The sequence below is a fragment of the Vespa mandarinia genome, chromosome 20 (genome assembly GCF_050613455.1).
Source record: "Vespa mandarinia isolate Hongniang chromosome 20, ASM5061345v1, whole genome shotgun sequence".
Lineage (NCBI taxonomy): Eukaryota > Metazoa > Arthropoda > Insecta > Hymenoptera > Vespidae > Vespa > Vespa mandarinia.
The window spans coordinates 257375-278434 of NC_140829.1; the positions used below are offsets into that span (position 1 = coordinate 257375).

General features: G+C 35.3%; 1 protein-coding gene across 7 annotated transcripts in view; it reads left to right on the forward strand.

Moving 5' to 3' along the window:
• LOC118448322 (calmodulin, striated muscle) overlaps nucleotides 1-21060 on the forward strand; it is a 49826-nt gene that overhangs the window by 27148 nt on the left and 1618 nt on the right. For 6 of the 7 annotated variants that reach the window (XM_085662924.1, XM_035881438.2, XM_085662926.1 and 3 more), the window contains 3 exons: nucleotides 9305-9423; nucleotides 17615-17705; nucleotides 20418-20474. In XM_085662924.1, the coding sequence (XP_085519050.1) occupies nucleotides 9305-9423; nucleotides 17615-17705; nucleotides 20418-20474 (267 nt within the window). The remainder of the gene's footprint in view (nucleotides 1-9304; nucleotides 9424-17614; nucleotides 17706-20417; nucleotides 20475-21060) is intronic. The other variant, XM_085662923.1, reaches the window with a different exon arrangement.

A 21060-nucleotide genomic window follows, 5' to 3' on the forward strand; every position in this document is an offset into this window, starting at 1 on the left:
TTCTGCCAAACGGCATTGGTTTAATTGCTGGTAATTTTCACGAAACGTTTTCGTCCGTCGAACAATGGCCACGTTCGCCGCGATAATGGCTGCTCCTTTATTAAGGCAGATTTTTCAACTTTTCGTCCACGCCCTCTGGATCTCTCTCTCTCTCTCTCTCTCTCTCATTCCCTACCCTTGATCTCAGCTCTTATTTGCCGTCTTTTTTGCCGTCTTTCTATCTTCCGTGCTTCTCTTTCTTTTTCTCGGTTCTTACGTATCCAATCTTGAATCAGCCGACTTACCAACAAAGTATCTTTCCAGTTTTCTACCATCTCGACCATGTTCGTCCATTACGAATCACGTAAGATTGCAGGAAAAGCATACTCGGATGGATGCACTCGAACAGTAGAATGCCTATTGTTTCCAGTCTTGAATGATGAACGCTTCGCTACAAGGTTCGGTTCTTTCTTCTTCTTCGTCATCTTCTTCTTCTTCTCCTCCTTCTCCTCCTCGTAAAACGCATCGTACACATGGTTGTCATCTTTTATTTCTAGCTTTTCTTACTCGTGCATTCTATTTTATTCAGCAGCTTATATAAAAAGGAAGATATTCTTTCTAAGACTCAAAGATCAGTGACAATTATATCGTTGGAGGGAACCGTCTAGAAACACGATATACATTTATTGTTGTTCCCGAAGATCCAAGGAAACGATCTTGCAAAGATTTTAGAACCTGTTGCTGATTCGAACGATACCTTCGATACGATAATGAAATCTAATAATATACTTTCACTTACAGCGCAAGAAAAGAACGACAATTGATTGGAAAATGGAAAGAATTGTGATAATAATAAATGTTATTTCTACAGTTTATTCGCTTGTATGGGAGGAAAAGGAACAAGACATCGATATACGACTTTTTGAAATGATTTTCTTAAAAGAAAACAACATTTTCGGTTATAATGAAATGTTCTTTAAAAATTGGTTGAAAATGAAAAAATTTTATTTTCTCAATTGTTTCAGCATTTTATTCGCGTACGTAGCTTCGCCTTAATTCGATGTCAAGCTCAATTTCGTGGTTTATAAACGCTGCGTCTACAAGGACGAAACGAGGGGAAGTGGTTTTTTAATTGGGTATATTAAAGGACTGGCGATTCGCCAGTAGGTAAAAGAGCTTGCGTGGAGAGAGAGCACTTCGATGGTTCGTTTAAGCTACGAGCGAAGAACGGCTTAAGAGTACGTACATGTATGTATGTAGTCGCACAAACGATAACGAGGCGTAGGAAATGCTGTTCACTGTATTTAATTATAGCGACAAACATATTTTAAATGCGGACCAACTTTTTTGCAAATCGTTGGCCCGAGCACGAAAGACGTAATTCGGTTTAATTACGACAAGTAGAGAGTAGGAAATATATATATATATATATATATATATAGAGAGAGAGAGAGAAAGAGAGAGAGAAGCGCGTTATAAGCGAAAAGATGAAAAAAAATATACTTCGTATATTTTTGATATGAATCTTTTTGAAAAAATGAACCCATAGCCGACGTGATATTATTTTCAACAACACATCTCACTTTTAATATAGATAAGCCCTTAAGCGTATTCGAGTTGCGCGTTACTTGCAGCTTGTTGATTTTGACAATTTCATTTCTATCGGTCGAAGCGTCGTTCTATTGATCTTTCGAATCAAAACGTTGAATTAATAGCATCCTCGTTAAATTATTTTCCGATATTGAAATAGTGCATGATTACGTTCGTATTAAGCGTTAAGTATATCTTGTAGTTTCGATTCCCAGAAGGAATATGATATACCACGATTATCGTCGAAAATTGTTTCGTTACGTTGAGAATGTTCACGTCTGTTACATCTAAGAAACTTTAAAGCAATCAAAGGCAAGTTTCATTAGTGATAGCGATAGTTAAACTTTCCACGATTATCGTGCTTCTCGATTTAATGATTTTATCTATAAGACGAATGAAGCGTGAAATAGAATCTTTTATAACGTTTTGAATTTTTCAGACGTCCTTTCATTTACCCCAAAAGTTCGTTCTTCGTTGATCAAAAGGAAGGAAATTCAATCTAAAATCAACTCTTTAGGAATGATTCGGAAAAGTTTGGTGTACCTTCGGTGACAGCAAAAAGTAGCTATAACAGATGGTTATCTCCGAAATTACTTGGGATATTTTTTGTTCGAACCAAGGGACCGCTTTGACGGTTTGCTGATCCTTATTATCCCTTAATATCCCTTAATTTAAGATGGCACGTTTTTATCGTATCGTTCTTACACCTCGAAGAAAAATATAATTATATAAAGAAATATCACAGATGTCCTTGGGAGGAAAAAAAATGTTAACTTTTTCAACGGCATCAGTACCGAATACTCATCTACTTTTGTTTCAAATAATTTAAGAAACGACGAGACCGTGAAAATCAATGAAAGTAAAAAATATAATCTCTGAATTCGAGTTGAGCGAGTAAACGACATGACGATGTGCTTTTAGAATATTTTTTGGCCTATATAAATTTTTAGAATTTAGCTTGATAACTAAACAGATGCCATACGAGGTATTCGTTACTTGTACAAATTTCTTTTTCCTTTCTTTTTTTTGTATAGATTTAAAAAAATATAATATCCTTATTTTTGAAACGTTTAAAATGAACACCCATTTGTTTTAGGAAGAATGTAAATAATTTATCGTTTTACTCGCAATTCGGATACGCACGAGTGTTAACAAACCACGAGCATTAATGTTACAGCTGAATTGCACGGCGGGATTTATGTATATCATAATTCACAACACTCGTCTAATTTGGAACGCCTCTTGTACGAATTATTGACCGTTCCGTCGGCTAATCTAACTATTATATATCGTAGTTGACACCTCCCTGGAGATCAAATAGAAATAGAAATAATATTGATATTTTAGGATCGATTCGACGTACTCATTATTTTTTCTTTTTGTTAAATATCACGAAAATGATATATTATCACAATACAAAGCGATATTTGTATATTCTGGTAGATGATTATTAGATATCGAAGATCGATGTTGAAAATACTTTTCCTGTAATGAAAAACTCGGTCCGGATGAGGCGAGAGAGAATTCTTTTCGAAATGGCCAATCTCCCACGTACTTTACATTCTTTTTCTTTTTTCCTTTTTCTTTTTCTTTTTTTTTTATCATCAAAAGCGAATTTTTTAATTTAATTTAATTACTTTAATTCTCGTATGTTCAAATAACAATGTGTATGAATAAATAAAGAGACAACGTATACAATTGAGTAACAAACAAAAAATACACACGTTTTACGATGCGTTTTTCGGTCTAAATGGTGGTTGTAAATGTGAGCAAATGATTCCAACTGATCTCCATCTCTGTTGCTTTTCTCAACGACAAGAGTCTCGTTTAGCGTGCTTATAGATTACGTTGATAGTATGTACAAAACTATCCTCGTCTTGTATATGCTCACGTACGTTTTCAGTCGTGACTTTTTCACTTCTTATTGTTAAAGCATCGATTTTTCGTTCTTATTTGATTGAAGAATTTTATGAATTTAAATCTTTTGAATTTCGATCTCTCGAATAATTCGAGAAAAAAATCAAATGCAATTCGAAACTCGTTTAGAATTTCGCCCGACAGAAATTCGCGGGTCTTCATGAAAGTGATAAACAATGGCAATGGTAAGTTGTTCGATGGTTTCAATATACTCAGCGCGAATCAGGGCTTCTCAATTTTTTTTTTCTTTTTGCCTTTGACGGACGCGCATAGTTCTCGATCGTTTGCATTGCAATTGCGCGAAAGGAATGAAATAAACGTCAATCGAGTTAAAACGAAACGAATGGTAAATGTTTGTGTGTGCGTGTATGTATTTATTTTTCTTGAATTTTTCACGAGCGCAATTTCTGTTCACACACACACACACACACACACACACACACACACACATGTACACGCACATAAGCGCGCGCGTTCGTGTAGTTTCAATAAAAAACGATTCAATGTGCGCAACTAAAAAACGAATCGCAAAGGTATGTATGCTTGAAAAGCTTTTTTGTCTGATATATGTGTATTTTGAATTACAAAATAACAAACGTACGTGAGTTCGTGGAAGGTAAAGAAGAAAATAAAAAAAGAAAAAAAAAGAAATGAAAGAAAAAGAAGGCGGAGGATTCTCATAAAACTTTATCGATATGTCTTTATCTGATACAGAATCGATTGACATTCGTTTATGTGGATCACGTCGACTAGTCCGATTAATCAATTTAGACGCTTTTTCTTATCGGCCAAAGCTCGAAAAGTGCAATAGTGTTTTTCCTTCGACGATTATTCCAAACGCGTATCTCGTTAATATGCAATGCCATAACTCCTTGAAAATTTTACGAATCCGTCTAAGTGGTTACGGAAATTAATTTATTTTTTGTGATATGTTTTATTACAGAAAATTTCATCTCATTGGATCTTTAAATGCAATCATTGATCGAACGAGAGGCTTCTTTGATAATTGGTCACATTCTTGTCGGATATTTTTATCTTCCTTTCTTTATTTTTTCGAATATTCTCTTTCTCTCATTGAATTACTACGTATGCTTTTTTTTTGCTCGTATTTCCTATCGAACAAGCAGTTAACGTAATCGGAAGCCTCTCTCGCAGGATGTCCTGGAAGTTAATAAAAGCAAGAAAAGTGTGAAATGTCACTTGTCCTCTACGTTCTGTTATTTTCATGAACGTTATTTGAGAGACGGAAGAGGAACGAGCGTAATCCATCCCGTTGAACTTTCTTTTTCTCATTTTCTCCCTCTCTCTCTTTCTCCCCCTCTCTCTCTCTCTCTCTCTCTCTCTCTCTATCTATCTCTATCTCCCTGTATCTCTATCTCCTCTTGACTCATACTTTAGCTTGCAATTAAATTCGCCGAACTATAAATGAAAACCATAAAAACCAGATTGCCATCGATCGGTTCGTAACAAGTGGAAACAAAGGATAAATGCCGTTTACTTCTATGCTATTGTGTTTTGAGAAAATAAAAGGATTGGAGGAAAGGAGGGGGCAAAGGTTGAAAAACGATTATCTTACTATTACTCGATTGTATATAAAACGAGGAACATTAATAACTACTGTCTGATACGCTTTTATTGCCTTTTTTCTTCCAAACTGACCATCTACCTATTTTAAACTTTTTCCGATATTTTTTCTTACAGTCATTGCTTAAATACACATGAATAATTTCCTAATATCAGTTTAATTGCGTTCCAAGAATGGACAACGTGAACTCGAAACACGTTGCGATTTAATTTTCTCTTATTCGCATCGTCGATCATAATTTTACCAACGTGTTCTACGTCGTTCGACGTTCGTCGATTTTGTGGTTTTGCTTTTGCGTTAAGACGTTACTCGTTTTACTAAAACTATTTCTATTGAAACAGTTATGATCTCGAGCCATGCGCAACAGGTTCTTTGATAGAGGAAAGAAAGATATAAGTTTTATTTATTAAAATAAAAGAGTTCTCTCGTAGGGACAAAGAGTGGAACGTAAAGAAGAAAAGATAAGTTTCGATGGATTTGTACATCTTACGAAAAAGTAAACGTTCGTGTCGATTCGACTTTATTCATTTCGGTCAATTTCGATCTGTCTCTTGAGAGTTCGAAACAAATCGGCTATGTCGTTTTCTTCTCAACCTAATGGAGGTTTTTCTTGATTTTCTTCCTACTATCGGCCCTTCGTTCCACGAGCAATGTCGTTAAAACCAAATTTGATCTTCTTACTTTCTCAGGGAAAAAAGAACGTGAAGCTACCGGCAGGTTTGATTAGACTCTATTAAAGATATTACGTGTCCGACGTAATCTTCACAGAAAACAGAAACGAGGAAAGTTCATTCGAGGAATAAGAATTGCGTTTGTCGAGCAGATTTTTATCCTCTACGTGAGGTAAATGGATCGGAAGATAAACTGCAATAAGTTTTATCGCAACGTCAGCACGTGCCAAAAATTTTTCATGATTTTCTTTTTTTTTCCTGAAGATCCTTACCAATGTAAAAACATTAATAAATAAATTTCTGTAAAGGGCAGAGGAGTCGATGTTAGTTACGTCGTAACGTTGCTCTATTCGTTGCTCTATTTAACGCGCCTTCAAAGAACGACTAAGTATCTAACATTTGTATCATCGAATAGTTAGAATTTTGTTAGATCTCTCTTTTAAATTCCCATAACTTTCTTGATCTACAGATGTGTTATTTTCCCAAAGAAACGAGCAAAGTAAAAATACTTGAAAAAAAATTTTAAAGTATGATTTGACTCTGACGCATAATTTCTAAATAAAAATGTATTTCATATTCATATATGTAGGCGTATGCTTGTATAAAAAGAGAGTTTTCTTTTCTCCTGCGAATCGTTCTTCGTTATGTTTTAAGGATATTATCATAGATCTTATACTTTGGTTTCTAGGATGTGTTTCGCTTTCGCAACGAACTATCGTGACTAAAATTTGGATCCACTTTTCCACAGATGACGTCAAAGTACCATTTTGACGTCGTTCTCATGGCGCTCAAGTCGTTAGAACTATCTTTACCGAGGGATCAACGTGTCTTTTCCTCTCTCTCTCTCTCTCTCTCTAGCGATACTCTTATGTTCTCATATCTAAATATGTGTATACGTACGTAGGCAAATTCTCAACACAGCATGTAAAGTAGCTCGGCCGAGAGTATCACGCGCAGGAGAAATTTAACATTGCCCGGAGCCGTGCCTGCCTTCCCAAAGCGAGCGTGCCAAATTTATAAAGACACAATATATATATATATATATATATATATATATATATATATATGATGCACACTCATATTCCTTACATCTCTTATATGGCAATGTATATAGGGATGTCTCTAAATATATATATATATATATGTATGCATGTACATGTTTAACACTTGCGTATATGCATGTATGTATATACACATACGTGTTCGAAAGACAACAAAAACTAGAAGAAGACCTGGCGATTTTGGAGGCGAGTAGGCGACGAAATTTCCCGAGATGTTCGTCGGAGCGTATTATCGCTTCAAATCCCGTTTACAACAGTTCTTATCCAGAATCAAATCCTCTTAGGCTTTTCTAGGACGCGTCTAGTCAGGAAGATAGATAAATAGAGAGAGAGATAGAGAGAGAGAGAGAGGGAAAAAGAAAGAAACAACGTTCCCTGATACGAGAATTTCGATTTTGACGCATATATATTTTTCAGATTCACATACGTCTCCAAACTTTTCTTTGGATTTCGGATAGGGACGCGAGGAATTTTCTCTAATTGCCAATAGAAGGAAGTGATCGTAATGGATGGCAAGTCTTCAAAGGCTGCGGCGCGTTAAAGTACTCGATGCTTTCAATCTATTAACGGTGACCTGTATAATGTATTAGCCAAAAGCTTTTAATAGCGTAAAAATGTAGAGTAATAACGAACTGTACCGCCGACGAGTGATCCACGCGCGAACACGAGCAACTTGACATTCTTTGTGACATTGGAAAGAAAAATCTTTAACGCGAGAGTACTTCCTTTCGACTCGAATGCTGCGACTCTGGATCGTAAAGCGAAATTTTGTAGGATTTATATCTCGACCGAGAGAACACGTATTCCACGTATTTTACCATGTGTTAATGAATGTACGAAGCACCAAAGAACGTTCTTTTGAAAATAGAAAGGAACAAAAAAAAGAAAATAAATATATATAATAATAACAGACAGATGTGTAGCCGAAGAGGCAGCTTTTAACGAAAAAATTTTATTTGATATTTAAACGAGCTTTCTTAAAGATGAACAAAAGTATAGAAATCGAAATTTTTTTCCTTGAATATTTGGTACTGCGATGACTCAATAAAAAAAAAAATCAAAGACGTTGACATCAATGCAAAGGTCTTTAAAGGTAAAAACCATTCTACCATTTTCCAAATCACTTTATCGAACAATTTATGGACTCTCCATATCGGGTTATCGCTTTCACGGAGCTTTGTGGAAAACGAAAATGTCTTTGCCATCGTAGCACTTCGTTTTTATCATGACCCTGCTTATGCGGAGTGGACTCAAATATTAGAATCCACTGTTGATCACAGAGCTAAGGAAAAGTTTGAGGAATAAATAAAGGCATCGACTAAAGGATTTGACTCGTTTTTACGATATCTTTCGAAGCGCATCTGAAAGCACTTGGTGCCATCTTTCAATATCGTGCAACACCGAACGTGCAAGGACATTACGTCTTCTTTTCTGTACTCTTATCACGTAAATTTGATTAATCTTTTTGGTACTTTTCTCCTGACAAACTTCGATAAAAATAAATCCCTTTTTTTCCCGATAAGAATTAAACTTTCATTTACATAAATCAAAATCGAGAGAGAGAGAGAATGTCCACAACGATAATTAAAGTGAAAGATCTATGTGAGTTAATTTGTTACTAAAAAGAAAAAAGAAAAAGAAGAAAAGAGAAAAGAATCGAGAATCTTTTCGATTCCGATGGGGAAACATAAAACAGCTTGAGAAGTCTTTAAAATTCCTTTTCACCGGTAGTACCTACTTCTACCGGATTAAGTATTTACGATCGTAATCGTTTTTAGGATTAAAACGCAACGTGCACGAAATACCTTTCGACTTGGTTGCTCGCATTTCACCAACTCAAATTCCATTGTACGCTTTAATCGCAGCCCTACTCGTTACGTTCTTTTCTAAATCTCGCTTGAATACAGTTCATCGTGCATCCGAACAGCTGCTGAATTATGTTCGCGTTACTTATTTTTCTTAATATATATAATATCTTTGTAGATACTTTGAAATTTCTTATAAATCTTCCTCGTCGTCTTCGCGGAGGAATTTAATCGACGATGAAATCCAGACGAGTATTTCAAACGAATATTCGTTTCGGCTATATATGCGAACGTTTTTAATTATAGAAAGCAGATGCATAAGAAAAATAGAAAGCAAAATAAAAAGAAGAAATAGTTCTTTTGCGAGACATCGTTCGATTTTAATACGTTGTGTCGTACAACAAATACGTATAAAAAGGTAGGAAAACGAAAAGGAAGACGAGTGTCTGCTTTTCTCGCTTGAAAGGTTAAAAACTGTTTACGTACGTATAGACGATCGAAGCGAGCGAAGGGAAGAAAAGGAACTTTAAAAGGTTTCTCCTCTTACAACGAGAAAATGTCTTTTCCTCGTTATAGAATCGGCAATTTATCTATAGAACGAGCTATTTCGAAAGAATTACGCATAATTTATTAAAAGACATTTCAAAAGAACGTTTCATTCAATTCATCTGCTATATCTCGGACGAATTTTTTCAGGCGACGGGACCGTAAGTTTCGAGGAATTCGTTGAGATCGTCAGCAACATCGGGGACGAGAATTCCGGAACTTTGGCGGATCAGGATCAAGAGGAGCAAGAGTTGCGGGATGCTTTTCGCGTAAGTCCTCTTTCATTTTTATTTCAAGTAATTCCTAGGAGTTTCGAATTCTCTCTCGAAATTTTCACATCCACGTCGTCGTCATATTTACGTGTACTTGCGTATGTACCTACTATATTATGATTATGACACGGAGTAAAGTCTTCATAAAATGTTGATTCTTTTATACGTAAACGAATGGAAGGTGGTTTCTGGTTTGTAAAGGCGAGAAAAAAAGATAAAAAGAAAAAGAAAATCGATACTCTTTTCTCCGTTTCTTCCTCATTTTCTCCATGTTCTTTCTTTCCTTTTCTTCGCGCGTCCGATTCACATAAGATGACGCAACGCTTACGTTCGAAAGGAAACACGGAAATTCAGCGAAGTGCACGACGATACGGCTCATTGAATGTTTTTCAACCACATCATTCATCGGCTTTCTATCGCACGCCTTGCACGGAAGCCACCGATTTCCCATCTCGAATATAGACGCGTCCGTGTCAATGGCTTATTGCTCGATCTATTGAAGGACACTTTTTAACACTTATTTCGAACGTATGTCCTTTCATCTGGGATAAAAAAATTTTTTTATTAAATTCTCCTTTATTTCGTGCGTTTATCACTGGCCATGTACAAAAGATTGAAAAGATAATTACGGGCTTACTTTATTATATTTTCGTCCGCTCGTTAGTAAGAGTAATATCGTGAACGCTGTATACTTTCCATAACGTTAACGTAAACTCTATGAGATTTATCTGATTTTTCTCGGCTGTAACGGACGTAGATATGAAAAACGAAAGGAAAGAACATGCTACGCGACGAGAACCATCCTTTTTCGATCTGCGTAAAATTGCATTCAAGCTGACGCGCGAACCTGCGAATAGCCGTGTCACCGAACTGCTAATTAAAAGAACAGATTCACGCGCGAGAGATTTTATTGGACACTTTTCGACAGTTGAATATTCTCGCGTATGCTTGGAAGTTCCTTTATCCAGATAAAGTATTTATTTCTATAAAAAAAATATTAATAATACGTCGAAGATGTTCGATTTTTTTTCCTTCTCATTTATTAGCAGGCACTATTGGTTCTCGCTTTGGAATAGGTGAGAAAGGTGGATACAGATGTTCGTTAGTTTAAGTGAAAAAGGTCGTAACGTGAATTCCAGCGAACGTAAAACGTCGAAGCAATTCGACGAGGAATTCGCTTCCTTCGTTGATTCAGTTGCGCCGATACATTTCGGTTGGATACTGAAACGTAAACTATGCCACAAAAATGACTTAAGAAGTTTTAAATGCGTTGGAGGATAATTTCGTTTAATGAGAGAGAGAGAGAGAGAGAGAGAGCAGGTTAATACCAAGATAAAAGAATTTTAAAGAAGAAGAAGTATGTTGTGTTAAAAGGAAGCTACGAACGATAGGGGAAGTTTTAAAGAGTATTACGTCTTGTCTCTATTCGAAAGATTGCAACTATTCCAAAAACGTTTCGCAGGTGCTTTATCGAAATGCAGAAAGTGAGAAGAAGCTGGAGGAAAAAGAAGCTACGAAGGAGATAGAAGTTGAGAGCTTAAAAAAGTTCGACTCGGAGTTATCTTATCGTAAAAGGAACGACGATCGCGAAATCTAGTTCAGATCCTAGTTGAAAGTTCCTAGATGAGGGCGCAAATCGGGACGAATAAGAAGAGGACAAAATGTTGTTGCGTGCCGAAAGAGGAGGAACAAGTTTTGCCATTGGTGAATATTTGGCGGCGATATGAGATGCGATCGAACTTGGATCAAAACTCTACCATCCAGGCTTTTTCAGGCGTTTAAAGTCGCTGCCACTCGCCTCGAAAGGATCAACTCTTTCCTGATACTCTTTTTCTACTTTTGAGATTAAAGAGAGGATTACGCATTGGGATGTAAATTTAATTAAAACTGATTTAATTTATATCGAAACGAGAACAAACTATAAGCGTTTATAATGTTATTCCATTAAATGGGAAATTTTCTTCCAGGAAACTTTATTTCGATTTATTATCTTCGACGAATTTCTTCTCTCTTCTTATTATCCTCTTCTTTCTTATCCTTTCCTTTGTCATTTTGATATAACATAAACGTATGCACGATTCGTATGCATATGCGATAGGACCAAACTTAAATCGCCCTACCAAAGTTACGTAAGTTATACAAGCGTGTTACTTAATACTCCTTCGTTGTAATAGCTTACTTTCAACATATTCCACATTAAATACCTACGTGTTTAATATGGAAAAGTTATTTATTATGATCTTTTTATCGTCAGGCAGAAATAAGAATCGACTTAAATATTATTTCAAAATATTCCTCCCCTTTATACGAAGGCATCAACTTCGCGAATTAATTTATTCCATAAAATTTTTGTCATAGCCTTTTCCTCCGAAGCAAAAATGAGCTTCTTAGGAAGGATTTTAATAAGATCGTCGGTTACGCAAGATTTACTTTCTAGTTATATATTCGGCAAAGACGCGTATTAATTAGAATGTCTTTAGCCGCTTTAAAGTAGCCGTATCCATCCTTGAAAAATTCAAAGTTCTCATAAAGTACGATATTATGCGAATACAATAGGAGGGGTTATAAAGGTTCCTCCGCGACTAGCTTTTTTTTGCTTGAAGAAAAATGTTCGGAAATTTTTCAAGCGTTCTACTGAAACGAGATAACGCTCCGTCGGGGAAAAAGGACCTATTTGGAGGCGCGAACTCAAGTAGAATTATGATATAATTCTCTTTCCGACCGAATTTAGGAACCTTCTTCTTCATCTCATGCGCGCGAGCGGCCTCTAAATTGGAGGAAGCATAGAGTGCAAATAGTATTGGTAATGCTCCTACTACGTTATGTATACGATTCGTGATATGGGAAAGGGTTAAACCTTGTAGACGGTGAAACTCGCTAACTTCGATTATAACGCCCCTTAATGCCCTCCCGAATCTGTTAATTACCAACACACACACATGCACATATATATATATAGACAAATGGTGCCACAATGGAGTTTCCGTTATTTACAGACGTCTGGTTATTTGCACGGAGCGTAAAGCTCGTACGTCGTATTATCCTCGAGTATGCATCCACTTGCAACATTCATTAATATGCGAAATATCAAAAGAAAAGTGATTTTTGATCGTTATGAAAAATATCTTTGAAAAATTTTGGGCCGTCTGTTTATTTTGCGAGGATAGAATAAAAGGGAGTGATGTGATTGGAAAAATTTCATGTCATATACGATCGACGATATTTGCTTTCGTTTGAAATCGAAACGAACAAAATCCGATTTTCTCGTTTTCTCGAATCCAATAATCCGCTTCGACGCACGATCGTTTCTCGCGTTCGTCTTGATTTTTACCTTCGACGGAGAGAATATGTTCTCTATGTGCCGTCATCTTCGTGTTCGTTCGTTGCTTCGGTGGACTCGACTACGTTCGGCTAAGCCGTCACGTTTCTCCTTTTTTTTCCTGTCCACATATGCATTTTTTAAATCTTGTCCTATCGAATGAAAATTTCTGTTAAAAGAAGACCCATGTCCTAAAGAGAGAGAATGAAACATATTTACACATCATAATGCAGCGATATGAGGTTTAGAAAGAACATGTCAACGATCTAAAGACTTTTTTTTCTTCCTATTCGTTAATAATTCCAGAAAATTCATCAGAAAATCCTCGATATATATATATATATATATATATATATATATATATATATTACGTCGGTTGGCTCGTCTAAGTGCGTGTAGGTACATACGTGCTTTCACGAAAATCTGCATCGAATCGAGAGAAAGGAAATAGTGGAAGAGTGGTCGGTACCACCTGCAGGTGCAGCCCTGTGCAGCATAGAAAATGTGTTAAACCATTATGCGACAATACATTCTAATGACCGAATGCTGGTAACTTTAGTAGAGAACATAGTTCTATACTCATGTTGCTCTCTTTTCGGCTTTTTACACCAATCTACTCTGCATGTAAGCTACTTCGTTTCTCTCTCTCTCTCTCTCTCTCTCTCTCTGTGCTTTTCTGAATTTCATTCGTTCATGCGTACATTTTTTGCTGACTATTGTAATTCAGTAATTAATGAATTAAAATTGCGGCGATTCGTAAAACAGGATATAGAATGAAATTATTTCTCTCGATATCGAACGATACGGAAAATTAAACTTTGTTAAAGAAGAGAAAAATTTCAGAATTCGTGTTAGAGAAAAATTGAATATATATTTTTATATACCCATGTAGTTTATATACCTAGTGGTATACGCAATTCGCTCAAAGGCATCAGCTCTATTATCTCTTTTTCTTTTCCCTATTTATCATTCCCTATTTTTCCTCTTTTCTACTTTAACGCGGTAATTACCTACATTTACACTATCGTGCCAGTCGGAAGTACTTTTATTGCTCTATTTTTTACGCCTTTTTTCCCTTGCAATTTCTTCTGGCGAACTTTTAAAACTGTTGAATCGCTTGTAGTTTATTTAAAGACGATCAGCTTATTCCCAGTAGATTCATTCATTATTGCGAACGACGATTACTTTACGTGATTTCCATATATCATGTAATTATGTTTTCTATAAAATGGAAAAATTCACTTTTGATACGTGGTATGCTTATAACAGCACCGTTTTAATTTCAAATTTCATTTAACGGGATAAAACGATAATCTCTAAAATCCGCGAACGTAACTTTTGCAACGATTCGACTCGATACATTCGTGGGATGTAAAGAAACTTGAATTTCCGAAAATAAAAGTCAATTACAGTTTCGCGACTTTCTGAAAACTGTGATATAAGTTGTCCTAAAAATGGAGTCGGTTCGTACGAACGAAAAGTTCTCAATCAAGTTTTTGTTTTACGATAACGTTATAGAAATTTTCAACATTGTCTTGGTCGATGATTCGAGTTTAAACGTTAAAGAGTTTAAACGTGCGGGCGATGGCATTGGGGTCAGGTTAGCCGTATTGTACTTACCAAGTCGATATTTTAATCTCCGCGACCTGGTCGTCGTACCAGTAGTGGATTGTGCCTACGAAGAGAGAAAAAGGGACGGTGAATGAGGGAAATAAAGGGAGGTAAGAGTGTGACGAAGATAAAATAGGTAAAAAACGAATGGAGAGACGGTAGGATGGTATGGGAGGTGAATTAGAGGAAAACGAGAGAAAAATTCGCGTTAAAGTCGGTAGATAGTGAAATTTATTGCTTTTTCGACATGAAACGAGTGTTGAAAAACTCTTGTAATCGGTCTGACATTAGTCGATCGGAAAAATACTCAGAGTTCGTGAAAAAATATATAAAAAAAATATTGGATACATGGATACAAACAAAGTAGATATCTATCGTTTTTATTTTGTTACAAAGTTCTCTTGTTACGAAGGTCAGAGATTTTAAAAACTATAAGAGAAATACAGAAATGCAAGAGGAGAATAAATCCGAGTTGACTAGCGACGAATTAGACGTGTCCGAAGGTTAAACGAGAAAATATGAGATGCTGTCTCATCGGATAGCTTTCCTGTCTAAGGACGGATAGGTACAACATTATCGGGATGTAAATTAGCGTTGGTATATGATACAAAAAAGACTCCGAGAGAGTAGAGGTGAACTGAAAATAAGGATAGGATAGAAGAAAGGAGAAAACGATGTTAGGTGCAAACAAATATAAGCTTTTGGAACGAACGAGCGCTAAAGGAAAAGGGAAGAAAGTTAGGAGGATCTAGGAGAGAAGCCGATTAGGGCAAAGGGCATAAACCGCTGACTCGAAATAAATACGTATTCCCCACATTCTGTATTTTCCATTTTATTTCTATTCTTTCGTTTATCTTTTTCAGTTGATACTCTTCGACAGTTTCATGCACTATTCTTTCGTATATTCAAATCTATGGAATTTCTTTTCCTCGCGGAAAGTACTTCGACGAGATATATCCTACGTAACGTTACCATTTGTTTTCTTATATACTCTTTGATCGCAGCCACTCTTTTCAATTGCATACTCTAATAATATCTTATGACATTCGTACGAATTGTTTATGTGCTGTTAAACTTTGTAATGTAAAAATAACGTCATTTCAATCTTTTAAAATGCAATTGTTATGAGAGGTAATTAATTAGATCAATTGTGAACTCTCGAGCCACGAAGTGCGACAAATGTTTCCGCTCGCCATGAAAAATACCGAAAAACTTATCTTCGTTTCTCTGTATTTTCTATTTTTACATCTAACGTAAAAATTTTTCTCTTGGTTCTTGTTTCGATGTATCGATCAGACCTCAGGCGGGTACATAAGAGAATGAGATACCTACGTTTCTATGAAGTTTCCTTTATATCTTTACTTCGTTGGTTTGACGTGTTACATAGTCCATACATACATACAAACATATATATATATATATATATATATATATTATGTAGCGGCAAACAGTTTACCACATAATATTTGTCACGTTCGAACAGTCTCGATCTCTCCAAAGTTATAACAAGCAAAATGTAGTAGAGAAGTCAAACGTCGACGTTATTTATACAGTGGACAGGGAGTACACTCTTGCTCGCACGAAAGTACTAGTGAGAGACCCTCGACTATTTCGAGGTGTTTAATTGATCGTGTTCACGCGGTAACAGGAAACGAGGAGACGGCCCGTTGTTTTTCGAGTGATACGACTATACTAATTCATGATCGACTTAATCCACGAGAACAATTTTTATCGGTCCATCTCGATAACATAAATCGAGAATAATCGAGATATATTATATTTTCAAATAATTTATCAGAATTATATTTCTCATTTCCTACGACGGGAGAAAACTCTCGATCGTCGATCATGGAATTCGAACGGAAATCTAAATGAGGATACGTAATTAGATAAAGTTCTACTGTCATACCTATAATACGTTTAAAAAATTCTATTTTCCGAAATATCTCTCTCTCTCTCTCTCTCTCTCTCTTTCTCTCTCTCTTTCTTTTTTATCATTCCGATGTTTCTTCTTGCATATGAAACGTAAGTTATCGAGTATTTTATTTATATACGATCTATCGTCGTTATTTTCCTCCCCCGGTCATATCCTTTTTCGTTTGTTATTCAGAAAATGATTCTTGAAACACGCTGACGTTTCACTACGTATGTTGACAGAGTTTTGGCTTGTACCGGTGAAAACATCTTCGTCGCGAATAAATTGATGCTGCGGTAAAATGAACTTTTAGTCGAATCGATATGCCAGCAATCAAATTTTGTTGAATTTTATTTAAGCTTTGAATCGAGTATATTCTACCCGCAATAATTAAACCTATTGAATCTGCGGTGTAAATGTTGTAATAATGTAAATACTGTATACATTGTTTCAACGTCTATTGAAGTTTAACATTGAATGAAGCTGTTATACTGTTTGGTATATAACGTATTTAACTTTTTCCAAAAAGCATATTATATGACATATGTTATGAAAGGATTTATAAATAAAACTAATAAAAAAGTTTTCGAAGATTATACTTTGTATGTTTTATTATATAAAGAATATGAATTCTTTTCGGTCTTTCGGCAATTTAAAAAAATAAGTCGATTTTCATACGCACGAACGCTATAATGATCTTTGAGTTTACATACGTATACGTATGATATATGCAGTCGATTCGGCAAAAGTAGTACCGAAAACTACGCACGAATGTAAAAAATGATGTCTTTTGTTTCAACGTAGTCTTTATATGCGCCCCGTATAAAAGCTTTCTACGTTACTTTTGTTCAAGATTCTCAAAATGCATACTTTCGTGAGTTAGTTGCGCGCGAGTGCGTAATACATACAAAAATAGAAAACGTATTTCCTTTTGTTCCCATGTTCCATCATTAAAGCTGATGAAACGTAGCATTCAAGTTTTATGAATCGTCTGTAAAATTAAAACGCGTACATACGTTAGCTTTTACGTATTTAGTTTTCATTAATCGTCTTATAGCAAGTACGTGTCCTCCAAAATTATTTATAATTTATACATTACAAATTATATAATTTATTAGTATGACTTTTAAGCTCGTTCTTTACGGGGATAAAATATCACACCTAGGTCGTTTGTTAAAATTCTAATTTATTTCTATTTGAGGGGACGGTCAAATTTTTTTTTTGCAACAGAATATTTTTATGAATGCAATGAATTGTTTTGTTTTTATTTTACAAATAAAAAAAAAAATTTAGACAGAGACGCGTTTATGAAATTTGCTAATCAAAGGCTTTTCTTATTTCAGGTCTTCGACAAGCGTAATCGTGGTTACATCACCGCGTCCGATCTAAGAGTCGTTCTACAATGTTTAGGCGAAAACTTGTCGGAAGAAGAAAGTAAGTAATTTAATATCCGTCTCTATCATCAAAGTGTCTTATTGTTTCGCTGCATAAAAAATCTGAGGACAATGAGAGAGAGAGAGAGAGAGAGAGAGAGAAATAACGCGTTAATTTCGCAAAGTAATTAGAGCCTATAAAGCATCGGTGCATAATATTCATCTTTTTGAAGAGTATCTACGTTTCACTGTGTATCTAACCAGGTATCCAGCATGGAATGGATCAATCGTGGTTCATTCGTAGATATTCAAAGTTCGAGTATTTGCATACGTGCCAAAATGGACTTCAATAAATCAAGAATAACGATGTCGAATAACGTGAACAAACATCCCGCTCGTGTTAATACTTTGTGGAACAAAGGTTCTACATTGTTGCGAATTAATAATAGACGAGTATTGTTTATTTTGAAGTTTTAACGATATATATTTTTCTGCTATTTCCTTTAGTTATGTCTTTAACTTTTCTTTGGAAAAATATTCCTGATATCATAGGAAGACTTCGTCAGCTGGTAAATGTACTACTTTGAAACAGAAGAAAGTGCAGAGAGAGAGAGAGAGAGAGAGAGAGAGAAAGAAAATTCTGTCAATGTTGCTCTTTGAAAGCATCCTCTTTTGCTACGTACAGGAAGAGCTTCGCTAGCAAATTTAACAATAACGAAGAACGGGAGATCGTTCTCGCAAGATGGAAATTCTTCGGTACAGCGTTCATTTTCTGAAGAATCGCGAATAGAAGAAAGTACAAGTTAAAAAAGTTTAAAAGGATTTATGGTGAAGGAGATTTTTTAATAGAAGCTGTTCTCTTTCTTTTCCCCCATCCTCTCTCACTCTCTCTTTCATTCGGCTTATTATAATGTAAAAAAAATCAGTAATTGTAAAAGTAAAAAAAAGTGTCTTATAAATAGACTTTTCAGTTTCGCGAATCTTCAAAAATTTTAATTTATCTCGTTATGACTAGGAAATAGTTATATTATTATAGCTATATTATACGAAAAATCATGTAGGATTTATATTCGTTCCTTTTTTTATTTGACTATAAAACTGTCAAAATCGATAAGTTAAAGATCGATGGAAAGATAGCTATGGTCGATTTATCGATCATTAAAGAAAGGTCAACGATAGAATTTTTTTCATACGTATTTGAAAGCAAAGAAAAAAAAAATGAAATCTCCAAGGAATATCGAGATGATAAACGTACTTGCAGTGTCCTTCCTTAAAGTGTAGCTTTCGTCAACTGGAGAAGTATCTCTCAGAGATATTCTCTTCGTATATAGTATTCCCAACTTCTCTCCGAGTTCGATATTTCGAGAATCTTAACGCGTTTTCCCCTTTGGAAAGTTCGATCCTATGAATAATCTAAACGAGAAGATTTTTCGTTATTCAAATACGACAAGTAACGTATATTTTTATCTCTTAAATATTCAATGTTATTAATACTTCGAATTATACCGAGAATTAATGATATCACTTCCATTATCTATTAACTAACGAATCAAAAAGTTCTCAACTGATTTACAAAACTTTCAGATAAAAATTCTAATTTGAATCTTATTGTCATAATGATTTTTCGCTCTCGATCGAATTTACGACACGTCAAATCGATTTTGAAACAATTGGATTAAATTCAATGATGCTGTCGTCGAGGAGGCACGAGAAAATACTCTAACAAAGTCCTTGGCGAAGTCGATTAATCGTATTAAGATTATCTCGAAAAAGTTCTCCGCGTTGAAAAATAATTTTCTCTATCTCTCTTGGATGCATTTAAAGTACGATAAAAAAAAAAAAAAAGAACATACGATTCTCAAGAGTCGTAGTACTTATAGCTTTCCCATGACTGACGTCAGTTGGCGTCGTCATTAAAAAAGTATCAATGATAGGATTCATTGAAATTATTGACATTTCGCGTAAACCTATTAATTAAGAGGATGATATTCACTAATTAGATGTCACCTTGGTTATAATCCTATCCATTGAAATGCAAAGCTATACCTATATAATTTTTTTTTATCGATATACTACTGCAAATTATTCGTTTGACTCCGGCAATCGTGATGCAGACAACGTGACTCTAGTTCTTCATCGAATACGAATCAAAAGTTGAACAAGGTTGCCAAGAACGACAAAGTTTTGCAACCTCCAAACACGTAACTGATTAGATTTGTCAAACTAGCGAACGATTGGAAATTTGATGTAGCGACAACAATGATACAACGACATATATTTTTAATAAAAATTAAAGAAATTGGATTGTTTTGTTTTTAAACGTTATCGAGGAGAAAATACAATATGAGATTGTAATGAGCTTAACGATAAAAGATGAAAAAGTTTGGTGATTAAAGGCTACCATTTAACAACTTTATATGTGTAACATTACGCGAATCAGTTTATCGCGGATGAATTAGCGTAAGCTGAGTATGACGGGCCGACAATTTTAATTAGTGAAATATGATTTTTGCTCTGCCCACCAAATGGCATTGTGTTCGGTGCTATATTATATCTTTCACCCGGCATTGTCACATCACTTTCCAATTACGACGATTAATCGGCGCGATATCGTGCTACCGACAAAACGCATGTTCATTATTAGGAACTTTTTATGACTGAACGTCTCTCTCTCTCTCTCTCTCTCTCTCTCTATGTCTCTTTTAAGCGAGTTAACTTGACTTTGAAATGAAGAAAATGAAAAATGGACTAATCAAACGTCATTTGGTTTCAGTCGAGGATATGATCAAGGAGGTAGACGTTGACGGAGACGGCCGTATAGATTTCTATGGTAAATTCCTATTCTCTTCTTCGCTAACTTATCTTTCCAATATCGCAACGGTACGTTCATTTTGCATGCACTCACACAAAAAAATAAAAGAGAGAAGGAAAAGGAGGCTATATGTATAAAGAGCTCGATTTCTTGATTTCTTTTTCTTCGAATGGGACCCTATCGTGAATACTCTTCACGATCCAATATACTCTAAAAAAGAGGTAGCACGATATTTCCATGAATACAAACGGTATACGGCGAAGGGTGCTAAAAAGAAACAAAACATTTTATCGACGACGGAGCTGAACGAAATTGTTAAATCGCTTCGAATGTTATTTGCACTTGGGATTCAATGTTTAGGCCGCGTAAAACGTCTCTCGTTGAAAGGAAACTCGAGGTAAAATCTTGATTAACGCTTTCTACCTCTGTCGTTCCTTTTTCTTTTTCATTCTTATTTTCGAACAAAGGAAAAGTATACATGTGTACATATATATATATATATATATATATATATATATATATATATATATATATAGGTATTTATAGATTTCGTCGATTACGGATTTCTCAGGCTAAACCTTCTTCTTAAGCGTTGATCAAGGTA